We start from the raw sequence: 12,325 nt of genomic DNA, 5'->3' as shown, positions 1-12,325 counted from the left end.
GATGGCTTAGCTACTGAAATGAAGCCAAAAAAATCACATCTATCTTCAGTAAGCAATATCTGAGGAACGTCTAGATGGATCCCAACATTTCAGGAGAGACATACAGCATTTATAGGTGTAATTGGCCTTTCTGCGTTTTGTATATCTTGCATGTGTTTTTTTATCTTTCTTTTTTAATCTCCATAGTTTCAATGCAAACCACACCCATCATATTTTTTAATTATTCTCTACCTTTTTAGCTTTTAGACAATCTTCTTGAGCAGCAGAAACGTCCTCAACCAGTAGAGGAACAGTCAACCAGTCCATCCACATCTCAGGATGCTGCGGAACAAATGGTACGTGACAACAATTCAGGATTTTTCTTGTAGCACATTATATAACTCTATATGGTGAATGTGTAAACGGGGGCATTTTAGCAAGCCAAGGAGGGTGAGACCCTTTAAAACGTAACCTTTAACCCTTTAGCGTAAAATTACATACGTGTAAGTCAGCGATGGAGTTACTGTGTGTGCAGGGGACTCAGGAGCAGAGTTCTCCAACTCCAGTCCTCAAGGCCCACCAACAGTTCATGTTTCCAGTATTTCCTTAGCAATGCACATGTGATGGATTATCACTTGTGCAGGTGATTAAATTATAACCCGTGCAATACTAAGGCAATCCTGAAAACATGCACTGTCGGTGGCTCTTGAGGACTGGAATTGGGGAACCCTTCTCTACATGACCTAGCTAGCATCTGTGTCTAACAGCAGCAGCTGAAGAGGAGTACCGATTGCTGCTGTTAACCATTTAGATGCTGCTCTCATTCTCCAACAGCAGCATAACACCCCTTCACGACCTTGTGATTTTCCGTTTTTGTTTTTTTTTTTTTTTCCCTCCCCTTCTTTCAAGAGCCATGACTATATTTTATTATTCCTTCCACACAGCCATTAGAGGGCTTGTTTTTTGCGGGATGAGTTGCTTTTTTGACTGACATCTTTCTTTTTACACTGGAAAGCGTAAAAAAAACCCTCCCAAGTGCATTAAAATTGCAAAAAAGTTGTGTTTTATTTACCATATTCACTACATGGTAAAACTGACCTGGCAATATAATTCTCCAGGTCAGTAGGAGTATGCAGAAACCTAATACATATCAGGATTTTTTTTTTTTTATTATTTTTTTTTAAGTGGTAAAAAACTTTTTAATGAAATTTTGTCACACAATAAAAATAATTTGCTTTCTTTATCATTCCTATGGGAGACCCAGACATTGGGTGTATAGCTTCTGCCTCCGGAGGACACACAAAGTACTACACTAAAAAGTGTAGCTCCTCCTTCTGAGCATATACACCCCCTGGAGAACCAGATCTAGCCAGTTCATTGCTTTGTGTTCAGGAGGCATACATCCACACATGCATTTTCATCTGATTTTTCATTTTGGAAAGTTTTTGAAGAAAAGCGGGTCCAATCCTGGACTCCCGGCATGTCCCTTCTCACCCCACTGTGTCGGCGGTGTTGTTAAGGTTGATTCCAGGGCTGGAGCCTTACATGCCGCGCTCCTTCACCATCCCTCGGGCTCTGGCTTGAAGTGGGAGCCAGCACGGTTCTCCCTGGCTTGCAGGAGACCGGTCTCCATCCGCAGCCCTTTCAGGACCCTGCCGGACGGAGCACTCATCCCTCAGGGACCTGGCCCTGCGTCTCACAAGCTAAGTATCTGAGACGTTATTATCCGGGAGTCCCTTGTACTTTATTGTTGGGGAGAGTGGGCTGTGTATGTATTCTGACATTTCCGGCCGGTTCTCTGGTTTTCACCAGAGAACCGCGCCGATGGTGCCTGCGCGCCGGCCGCATCGTTAAATTTAGGCCCCGGCTTCGCCTGAGGCCTAGTTTCGTTTTCACTGCCCCTGCATGCCAATCATGCAGAGGGACAGTGCGGCTCCGCCCAGCGGCCGTTCGGCTCAGGAGAGGGACACTCCTCTCTGAGGAAATGTTTCCCTCCCCTGTATATCTCCTTGGCCCTCGGGATCCCGCTCTTAGAGTAGGACCCGCCCCCTCTCCTCGCTCCGGCTTGGGCAGAAGCGCCATTTTATTAGCGTTCTTATGTCAGCACAGCGATCGGCGCTGGCTGCAGTATCTCTCTGGGGGTCCGGGCTGTGGGATCTGGAGGGCACAGAGAGGGGTTGGCAGAATGTCAGACGGTATGGCAAGCCACAACCTCCGGTTGTGGACCTGCTTATATTATATACTCTGCTTATATACTCTGCTGGGGGTCATTCTGACTCAGAGCCCCCACTTCAGCAGCATGTCTCACACGAGCAGCAAGGCTGCAAGGCTGTACTCAATATGCACTGCATGTAGGCTCCTACTGCCTGTACCGAGCACATAACCACATTGTGATGCCTGCTGTAACATGGTGGTGCCTCAGCCTGGAGTCTCATCCCCAGTGGTTCCTCCGGCTGCTCCGGCTCCGGTGGCTGAACCCCCGGCTTGGGCAGAATCCTTCTCTCCATGGGACAGCTGTCCCGGACTCTGCTGAGCATGCATCAGCCCCCTTCTCAGGTCGCTTCTGCTGCTGCGGCTCGCTCAGCAAGGTCACAGAGGATTCTCCATCTGGTTCCAGACCCCGTCCTCCTAAAAGGAGACGCAGGGTCCCCTCTCCTTCCTCGTCCCGCGGCTCAGGACGAGGAGGATGCCTTTACTGGGGGCTCGGACGCTACCTCCATGTACCCCATTGATCTGCCCGAAAGTGACGCAGATGCTAGTGATTTGATTGCGTCCATTATTTTTGTACTGGACCTCAATCCGCCAGTATCAGAGGAGAAACCCTCTCTGGCAAGAAAGCACCAGTTTACCCTGCCCAAGAGAACAAGGAGTGTGTTCCTTAACCACTCCAGTTTTCAGGCCACTGTAACCAAGCCTAGGGCCTGTCCTGACAGACGCTGCCCAAAGCGTGGTTCTGATGACCGTTTTCCGTTTCCACCAGAGGTGGTCAAGGAGTGGGCTCATTCACCAAAGGTAGACCCTCCGGTGTCTAGACTCTCAGCCCGGACAGTTGTATCAGTGGCTGATGACACCTCTCTTAAGGATTCCCTGGCGGGAAGAGTAACTGACCGCCAGGTTGACCTTCTGGCCAAATCTGTATCTGAGGCGGCAGGGGTCTCGTTCTCCCCATCTTTTGCAGCAGTGTGGGCTCTCATAACCATCTCTGTTTCTCTAGAGGAGATGCATTCCCTCACCAGGGACGCTATGCCCGAAATGGTTGCCTTAACTTCCCAAGCTTCAGCTTTTTCATCCTATGCCATGTCTGCCATGCTGGAGGCTTCTCACCGCACTGCGGTGGCTTCGGCTAATTCTCTCGCTATGCGCAGGATCTTGTGGCTTCGAGAGTGGAAGGCAGACGCTTCTTCAATGAAGTACCTTGCTGGGCTCCCATTTGCTGGGCCCAGGCTGTTCGGTGAACAACTGGATGAAATTATTCAGGAAGCTACTGGCGGGAAGAGTACTTCCATGCCACAAACAAAACCAGGAAACCTGTCCAGGGCAGGATCCAGTCGAGGTTTTGTTCCTTTCGTTCCTCCAACTGGTCGTCCTCTAAGCCCTCGGCCTCGTCCACTAACTCAGCCAAGGACCAAAAACCCATCTGACGCACGAAGCCGCGTCCTCAGAGCAGGAGCTGCTGCCACTAAGGCAGCCTCCTCTTGACTATCTGGCCGCGCCAGCAACGTCCTTGGTCGGTGGCAGGCTCTCCCGCTTTGGCGACGTGTGGTTTCAACACGTCTCCGATCAGTGGGTGCGGGATATCACCTCCCACGGCTACAGGATAGAATTCTATCCAGCCCGCCAAACAGATATTTTTTCTGTCAACTCCCCCCTGCTCCAAGGCCGCCGCCTTCTCACAGGCCGTGGCACCCTTGCAGGCCAACGGAGTAATTGTACCGGTTCCCGCCTGGGAATGGTTCAGAGGTTTCTACTCAAATCTCTTCCTAGTCCCCGAAAGGGACGGTTCCTTCCGGCCCATCCTGGATCTCAAGCTTCTCAACAAGCATGTTCAGGTGCGGCATTTTCGCATGGAGTCTCTGCGATCAGTCATTGCCTCAATGACCCAAGGAGATTTCCTAGCATCCTCGACATCAGAGATGCCTACCTGCATGTGCCAATTGCAGTTTCACACCAGCGTTGGCTACGTTTTGCAATCGGAGAGGAACATTTCCAATTCGTGGCTCTCCCCTTCGGGTTAGCCACGGCCCCTCGAGTATTCACCAAGGTCATGGCAGCAGTGGTTGCGGTTCTGCACCTCCGGGGGTTGGCAGTAATCCCTTTTCCTGGACGGCCTTCTAGTCAAGGCTTCATCCAGTGCAGACTGTCAGCGGAGTGCCTCGCTCACTCTCGCCACTCTAGTCCAATTCGGGTGGCTTGTCCTTTTCCCAAGTCCACTCTGACTCCGACCCAGAAGCTCATGTACCTAGGGATGCAATTCGAGACTCTGCCGGCACTGGTGAAGCTGCCCTTAGTCAAACAGCAGTCCCTCCACTGGCGGTGCACCCTTTACTGAGGCCCCGCCGTCATTCCATCAGGCACCTAATGCAGGTGCTGGGTCAGATGGTGGCGTCAATGGAAGCGGTTCCCTTTGCCCAGTTCCATCTGCCTCCTCTGCAGCTGGACATTCTCCGCTGTTGGGACAAGCGACCTTGCTCCTTGCACAGGTTAGTGGCTCTGTCGCCACAGACCAGGGGCTCCCTTCAGTGGTGGCTTCGGCCCCTCTCTCTTCAGGGATGCTCCTTCCTGGCCCCGTCCCGGGTGATCCTCACCACGGATGCCAGTCTATCCGGCTGGGGAGCAGTATATCTCCACCACAGAGCGCAGGGCACTTGGACCCCGTCCGAATCAGCCCTCTCGATCAATGTGCTGGAAATCAGAGCTGTGCTCTCTTAGCTTTTCACCACCTGTTGGCGGGCAAGCACATTCGAGTCCGGTCAGACAACGCGACAGCGGTTGCCTACATCAACTGCCAGGGCGGGACACTCGTCCGCCTGGCAATGTTGGAGGTTCAACGCATCCTTCAGTGGACGGAGGACTCCAAGTCCACCATATCCGCAGTCCACATCCCAGGCGTGGAAAACTGGGAGGCAGATTATCTCAGCCGTCAAACCGTGGACAGCGGCGAGTGGGCTCTGCATTCGGCAGTGTTTCGGTCACTCTGCCGCAAGGGGGGCACTCCGGAAGTGGATCTTCGCTCCCACGATCCTCAGGCCTTTGCAGCGGACGCGCTGGTTCAAGATTTGTCCCAGTTTCGTCTGTCTTACGTGTTTCCCTCTCTAGCTCTTGCTCAGAGTCCTGCGCAAGCTCAGAATGGAGGGCGTCGGGTCATTCTCATTGCTCCAGACTGGCCCAGGCGAGCTTGGTACCCAGACCTGCTCCATCTGTCCGTAGAGGTGCCGTGGCATCTCCCGGACCGTTCAGACCTTCTCTCACAAGGTCCGTTTTTCCGCCTGAATTCTGCGGCTCTCAGATTGACGGCGTGGCTCTTGAGTCCTGGATCTTGACGACTTCTGGTATCTCTCCTGAAGTCATCTCCACTATGACTCGGGCTCGGATGTATTCCTTGGCCAAAATCTATCACAGGACCTGGAGAATTTTCCTGTCCTGGTGTCGCTCTTCCGGCCATGCTTCTTGGCCTTTTTCCTTGCCGACCCTTCTGTCCTTTCTGCAGTCCGTCTGCAGCTAGGACTATCCCTCAATTCCCTCAAGGGACAGGTCTCGGCTGTGTCAGTGTTGTGCCAGCGGCGTATCGCTCGGCTGGCTCAGGTGCGCTCCTTCATGCAGGGCGCATCTCACAGCATTCCGACTTACCGGCGGCCCTTGGATCCCTGGGACCTTTAATCTGGTCCTCACGGCTTTCCAGAAACCCCCCTTTGAGCCTCTTAGGGAGGTTTCTTTGTCTCGTCTTTCACAGAAAGTGGTCTTTCTAGTGGCCATAACTTCCCTCAGGAGAGTCTCTGATTTGACTGCGCTCTCTTCGGAGTCACCTTTTTTGGTTTTTCATCAAGACAAGGTGGTTCTCCGTCCGACTCCGGACTTTCTCCCCAAGGTGGTTTCTCCTTTCCACCTTAACCAGGACATTTCCCTGCCTTCCTTTTGTCCGGCTCCTGTTCATCGCTTTGAAAAAGCGTTGCATACTCTGGATCTGGTGCGGGCGCTCCGGATCTATGTGTTTCGCACCACTGTTGTTAGGCGGCGCACCTCTCTTTTTGTGCTGACCACAGGTCGGCGTGAGGGCCTCTCGGTTTCTAAGCCGACCCTAGCTCGTTGGTAGAGTTGAGCGCGGTTCGTGGTTCGTGGTTCTCCAGTTCGCGGCTCGAGTGATTTTGGGGCATGTTCTAGATCGAACTAGAACTCGAGCTTTTTGCAAAAGCTCGATAGTTCTAGAAACGTTCGAGAACGGTTCTAGCAGCCAAAAAACAGCTAAATCCTAGCTTGGTTTCTGCTGTAATAGTGTAAGTCACTCTGTGAATCAAACTATTATCACATTTCAGTGTATAGTGTGCGTGAACAGCGCCTTCAGATCACTGCTGTTTCTATAATGGCGATCGCCATTTTTTTTTTTTTTTTTTCTTGTCTTCCTTCCCTAAGCGCGCGCGTCTTGTGGGGCGGGCCAGCATGTCAGCCAATCACAGACACACACACACACCTAAGTGGACTTTGAGCCAGAGAAGCAACGGCATGTGTGATAGGATCTGCATGTCACATGTCCCTGCATTATAAAACCGGACATTTTCTTCACGAACGCCATTATCTGCCTTCTGCGTCTTTGGTGTCAGACATCAGTGTCGCAGCTCCGTCCTCCTGAGTCCTATAGCCGATACAGCTGTATGCGCTGCATACACAGCGTTAGACAGCTTAGGGAGAGCACATTCTAGCAGTCCTTTTAAGGGCTCAAAGCGGCAGGGTCAGAGAGCCATAAGTGACAGGTCCTGCAAACAGCAACAGCGTCTGTGTAGCCCAGGTCAGGGATTTCCTCCCTGCATTTCACCATTAGGAGGGAATAGAAAGGCAGGCTTCCATTCCTCTACCCAGAGCACCACAATCCTGCCACTGTACCCTCTTGTCCTCTGCACACTCCAACTCATTCTAAGTAAGCCATTATACTAGCAAACACTCAGTGTACCTAGTGGCATCCTATACGTGGCTATTGGACTTTGCTATAGTCCCACTAGTGCAAAGACATTTGCAGAGCACGTCTGCCTGCATTGCACACTACAACTTTTTTAAACTAAGCAATTTTACTAGCAAACACTCAGTGTACCTAGTGGCATCCTATACGTGGCTATTGGACTTTGCTATAGTCCCACTAGTGCAAAGACATTAGCAGAGCACGTCTGCCTGCATTGCACACTACAACTTTTTTAAACTAAGCAATTTTACTAGCAAACACTCAGTGTACCTAGTGGCATCCTATACGTGGCTATTGGACTTTGCTATAGTCCCACTAGTGCAAAGACCTTTGCAGAGCACGTCTGCCTGCATTGCACACTACAACTTTTTTAAACTAAGCAATTTTACTAGCAAACACTCAGTGTACCTAGTGGCATCCTATACGTGGCTATTGGACTTTGCTATAGTCCCACTAGTGCAAAGACATTTGCAGAGCACGTCTGCCTGCATTGCACACTACAACTTTTTTAAACTAAGCAATTTTACTAGCAAACACTCAGTGTACCTAGTGGCATCCTATACGTGGCTATTGGACTTTGCTATAGTCCCACTAGTGCCAAGACATTTGCAGAGCGCATCTGCCTGCGTTGCACACTCCAACTAATTATAACGAAGCCATTATACTAGCAAACACTCAGTGTACCTAGTGGCATCCTATACGTGGCTATTGGACTTTTGTCAATTCACAGTATTGGAACGTTATTTGCATGACATCTGCCTGCATTGCACACTCTAACTTTTTTAAACTCAGCCATTGTACTAGCAAACACTCACTGTACCTAGTTGTATCCTAAACGTGGCTATTGTACTTTTGTCAATTCACACTACTGCAAATCTATGTGCAGCACCTCTGCATGACAACCTCGTGCTCTGTTTTTAATAAGCTATAATGATAGCACAAAATACTGCCATTTTGTGGCATCATAGAACTGGCTGTTGTATTCCATTAGTGCCCCACTGGTGACAAGCTATTTCTAGCACCTCTACATCACACCCTCATGCACATTTTGCTACGCTAATTGTGAGGTAAAGCCTGGGATATGAAGAGGAATTATGACGAGAAGTCATAATTGCTCTCATCACTCCCTGGCAGTGCCCCCCTCCCTTCTTGTTCCAAATGTACAGCATCTGGAAGGTGTCACATTCCACTTACACAACTCATGGCCATCTCCTCTGATATGGAGATGAGATGATGTGAGGACAATGGATCCAGGATGACTCCCTGCCGTCACCCTGTAACAAGAGTTGTATCTCATTAGCAAGGCTTGGAAGTAGCCAGACAGAACGACTCCAGTAAAAAATGGTTCATATCTCGCAAGCCATATCTCCGATAAATATGGCAACCATAACAATGGTGTCTCCGCATGTGGACGATGCTGGCACACCCTTTTTATGGAAGTAGGACATTGGGAAACACACCAAACGTGATATCAGCCATATGGGAACTCGTAGACAGGTCATGAGTCCCCTCGTTCTGCAGCTAAATTCATAACTGTCACAATGAGAGCATTGGCGTCCGTCTACGACGCTCCCAGGCACAGTTATGGCCAAAATCCCCTTTTCTGGATAATTCTGATCCATGCAGGGGGAGTGGCAGTGCTTCCCCGTGAGGTCACTAAGGTAGGAGGAGACCTGGATTTGCCCAGGTTGATAACCCTGCTTCGGCCATTTTCCAAGGTTCTTCTCGCTGGGGGCACGTGTAGGAAACATCTGTGGGAGTTCCTGGAAACCTGGTCTACAGCGCCCCCCTGTGGCCAGACGCAACAAGGTAACTGATTGAACTGTGTATGCCTGTTTGTAACCCATGCTTTATCTGTAACTGTACTCTGACATATGTATATTCTGTAGATTCCCTATTGTATATATTGTAGTTTCTAGTGTGCTTTTAGGCTGATTAAATTATATAATTAATCTTGGGCTGTTCTGTTATCTCGATCTTGAATCCCACGTCTGTGTGTTCGGCTAATAGTTACCGTAAATCGGTTGGTGGCAGCGAGTTGTGCCAAGGATTATTGTGGGGAGGCCAGTGAGATTCGGGAAGATATTATATATTCCGCCCGCGGAGGTCGGGGGAATATATACCCTACTCTCACTGGGGACCCTTCAATAATCGGCATAAGTAGTATAGCGGCCTCCTTGCTTATTGTCGGGCAATTCCATAATTGGCCTGACTATAAGAGGGGCGCTAGAGAGCGCGTCACGTGCTCTGTCTGTCGGTCGGGAGGTATAAAGGAGGGTTGACTCCTGCTTGTTACCCCCCGATCGTGACGTACTGGTAGCCAGCGCGGGGGATTTCGGAGTGACCCCCCCGGTGGTTTGTGACATATTGGTGGCAAGCGGTGGGATCGAGATAATAGTGTGTGTGAGTGTGAGACCCATACTCCCAGACACTAAAGACTGCCTGCAGCAGCTGTGGCTGCTGGGGTCTTCAGACTAGCTCAACACTAGAGTGTCAGAGTGCAGATACTGTAAGGTGTGTGGAGGCATCAGGTGTCAGTTCTGTGTCAGTGACCAAAAGTCTGCAAGAATGGCTGAGAGCACCAGGAGCAAAGCCAAAGGAATGGCCGATGCTCAGGCCAGAGACGATGAGGAGGTTGTCCACGAGTCCTCCAGGAGCTCGACGCCAGAAAACAGCTCTGCAGAGGACATTGCACAACCGGGCACTGCTGGACAAGATGAGGAGCAGCTCGCCCAAGGGTCCTCAACGAGCCAGACGCCAGCCCTCCGCTCTGCAATGGACAGTGAAGCACCAGGCTCCGCAGCGGGCCGCAGATCACCACGTGCCATTCCACCGAGCCTGGGAGGCTCGGATAGCCTTCTTCAAATGGCTATGGCCCTACGCCAGGCTGGAGACCGGGAGGGCTACAAGGAACTCATGGCCGAGCGTGAGCGGCAAGCAGCGCGTGAAGAGCGCCAGGCAGAGCGTAACTACCAGCTGCAGCTAGCTCAGCTCCGGCCCTCATCAGCCACCCGTGACCTTCCAGACACCAAACTTCCAAAGGTCCGTGTTGAGGACTTCCCAGTGCTGGAGAAGGATGGAGACTTGGACTCTTTCTTGACTGCTTTTGAACGGACTTGCTTGCAGCATCATCTGAACAAGGACCAGTGGGCCAAATACCTGACCCCCCGTTTAAGGGGTAAGGCCCTGGATATCCTTGGGGACTTGCCTGCTGAGGCGGATCAGGGCTACGACACCATCAAGCGGGCCCTGATCCAACAGTACAACCTCACCCCGGAGTCCTACCGCAAGAAGTTCCGGACGCTGCAGAAGGGACCAAAGGACTCCTGGGCTGACCACCGGCGGGCACTTGCCCGAGCTGCCGACCACTGGACCCAAGGCCTGCAGCTTTCCACCGGACCGGAGATCCTGGACTTGTTCATCACGGAGCAACTCTTGTGGAACTGCCCTGAGGATCTCCGCCAGTTCATCCGAGACCAGAAGCCAAAGGGGTCCACGGCTACAGCTGCCCTGGCCGATGACTACACCAACAATCGGGCTCCTGAAGCCAGGAGAGCAGCCACCAGCAGCACCTGGAGAGGGGGTAAGATGAACTCTGCGACTGCCCCACCTGCCCCTAGACTGCAGGGGGTGTCCCCCTCAACTCCCCTCTCCAGGCCCGTGGCAGAGCCAAGACGGTGCCACCAGTGCAACCTACCTGGACACTTCAAGGCCATGTGCCCTCAGCGTCCCAAGGCCCCGGCTCCGTCCCCGTCCCAAGGGCCGCCCAAGGTGTATTGTGTGGGTGGGGGTGGTGGTAGGTCCCTGGACAGCTTCCAACCTGTCACCGTCGGCCGGTCTGTGACCATAGGACTGCGAGACAGCGCCTCGGAGGTGACTCTGGTGCGGCCTGAGATGGTGTCCCCCCAAGACTTGATCCCTGGAAAAACCCTCGCTGTCTCCGGGATTGGAGGCATTGACCCGGCGCTGCCTGTTGCTGACATTTATGTGGACTGGGGCGCAGGGCGAGGGGTGAGGGAGGTGGGGGTAACTGATCGGATCCCTGCAAACGTGCTACTTGGGACAGATTTGGGGTAAATAACCTCCCAGTTTGGCCCCGCCCCAAAGGCTGAACCTTCAGCCAGTGCTGACGTGCCTCCGGACAATGTTAATGTGTTATCTATGAATGATGTAAGGGAGGAGGGAGTGAACTCTGATATTTCTGCTTGCACAGACACCATAGACACACACGCAGCTGCAGCTGTGACAGGGGAGGGGGTCAGAGAAAGGTGTGACAATGCCTCTACAAGTAACCAGCCTGTGAGCTGGGATCTGTTGCCCTCTGCAGGGATAAGCAGAGAGCAGGGTGCTGCAGGGGGAGGACCAGTGTGTGGGGTGGGGGCTACCACAGCAAATGTGGGGTCCCCAGAGATTTCACACCGGGGTTCTGTTGCTGCAGGAGGGGAACAGGCAGGTGAGATTGGGGCCGGTCCAGGAGCGGAAGTGCTCCCAGGTAAGATCTCGGTGCATGGTTCCCCCACAACCGGGGTGTCAGGAAGCCAGGTAGGTCTGCCTGAACCGGCGACTTGGTCAGGAACGGAGGAGGAGCAGGCACGACCCACGGTCGCAGCGGCTGTGGCCGCTGTCACCCGCAGTGGGAGTGCTGGAAGCCAAGGGGCCTCCCGGAGGTCCGATAGCTCTTCCCCTTCTGACCAAGTGGCAGCCGAGTCAGGTGGAGGCCAGGACACAGGTCCCGGGGTACTGACTGAAGATGTGACAGTCTCGTCGATTCTGGCCACATCTAGTCAGGGGTTTCAGGCAGCGTTAGAAGCTGACGACAGCCTGAAAGCTCTTAAGGAGCAGGCGGCACAGCCTCCCTCGGACTCGGACCCGGAGCGAGTGGTCTGGGACCAAGGACGGCTGTACCGGGCCACGGTCCAGCAGGGTTCACCGGAGGCGTGGCCCAGGGACCGACAGTTGGTGGTACCCTACCCGTTCCGGACGGAGTTGTTGCGGATCGCACATGAGATTCCGATGGCCGGACACCTAGGGATCGCTAAGACCAAGGCCAGGTTAAACCAGCATTTCTACTGGCCAAAAATGGGGGCCGATGTGGCTGCCTACTGCCGTTCGTGTGAAACCTGTCAGAGAGTGGGGAAGGCGGGGCCACACCCCAAAGCCCCACTGGTATCTCTGCCA

General features: G+C 52.6%; 1 protein-coding gene across 1 annotated transcript in view; it reads left to right on the top strand.

The window, feature by feature from the left end:
• The window catches only part of LOC142251155 (uncharacterized), a 75,393-nt gene that overhangs the window by 13,992 nt on the left and 49,076 nt on the right, over window positions 1–12,325 (top strand). The window contains 1 exon segment of the mRNA XM_075323686.1: window positions 240–335. Within this exon segment, the coding sequence (XP_075179801.1) occupies window positions 240–335 (96 nt within the window).

This window comes from Anomaloglossus baeobatrachus, chromosome 9, assembly GCF_048569485.1.
Source record: "Anomaloglossus baeobatrachus isolate aAnoBae1 chromosome 9, aAnoBae1.hap1, whole genome shotgun sequence".
Lineage (NCBI taxonomy): Eukaryota > Metazoa > Chordata > Amphibia > Anura > Aromobatidae > Anomaloglossus > Anomaloglossus baeobatrachus.
This window is presented reverse-complemented; position numbering and strand designations above follow the sequence as displayed.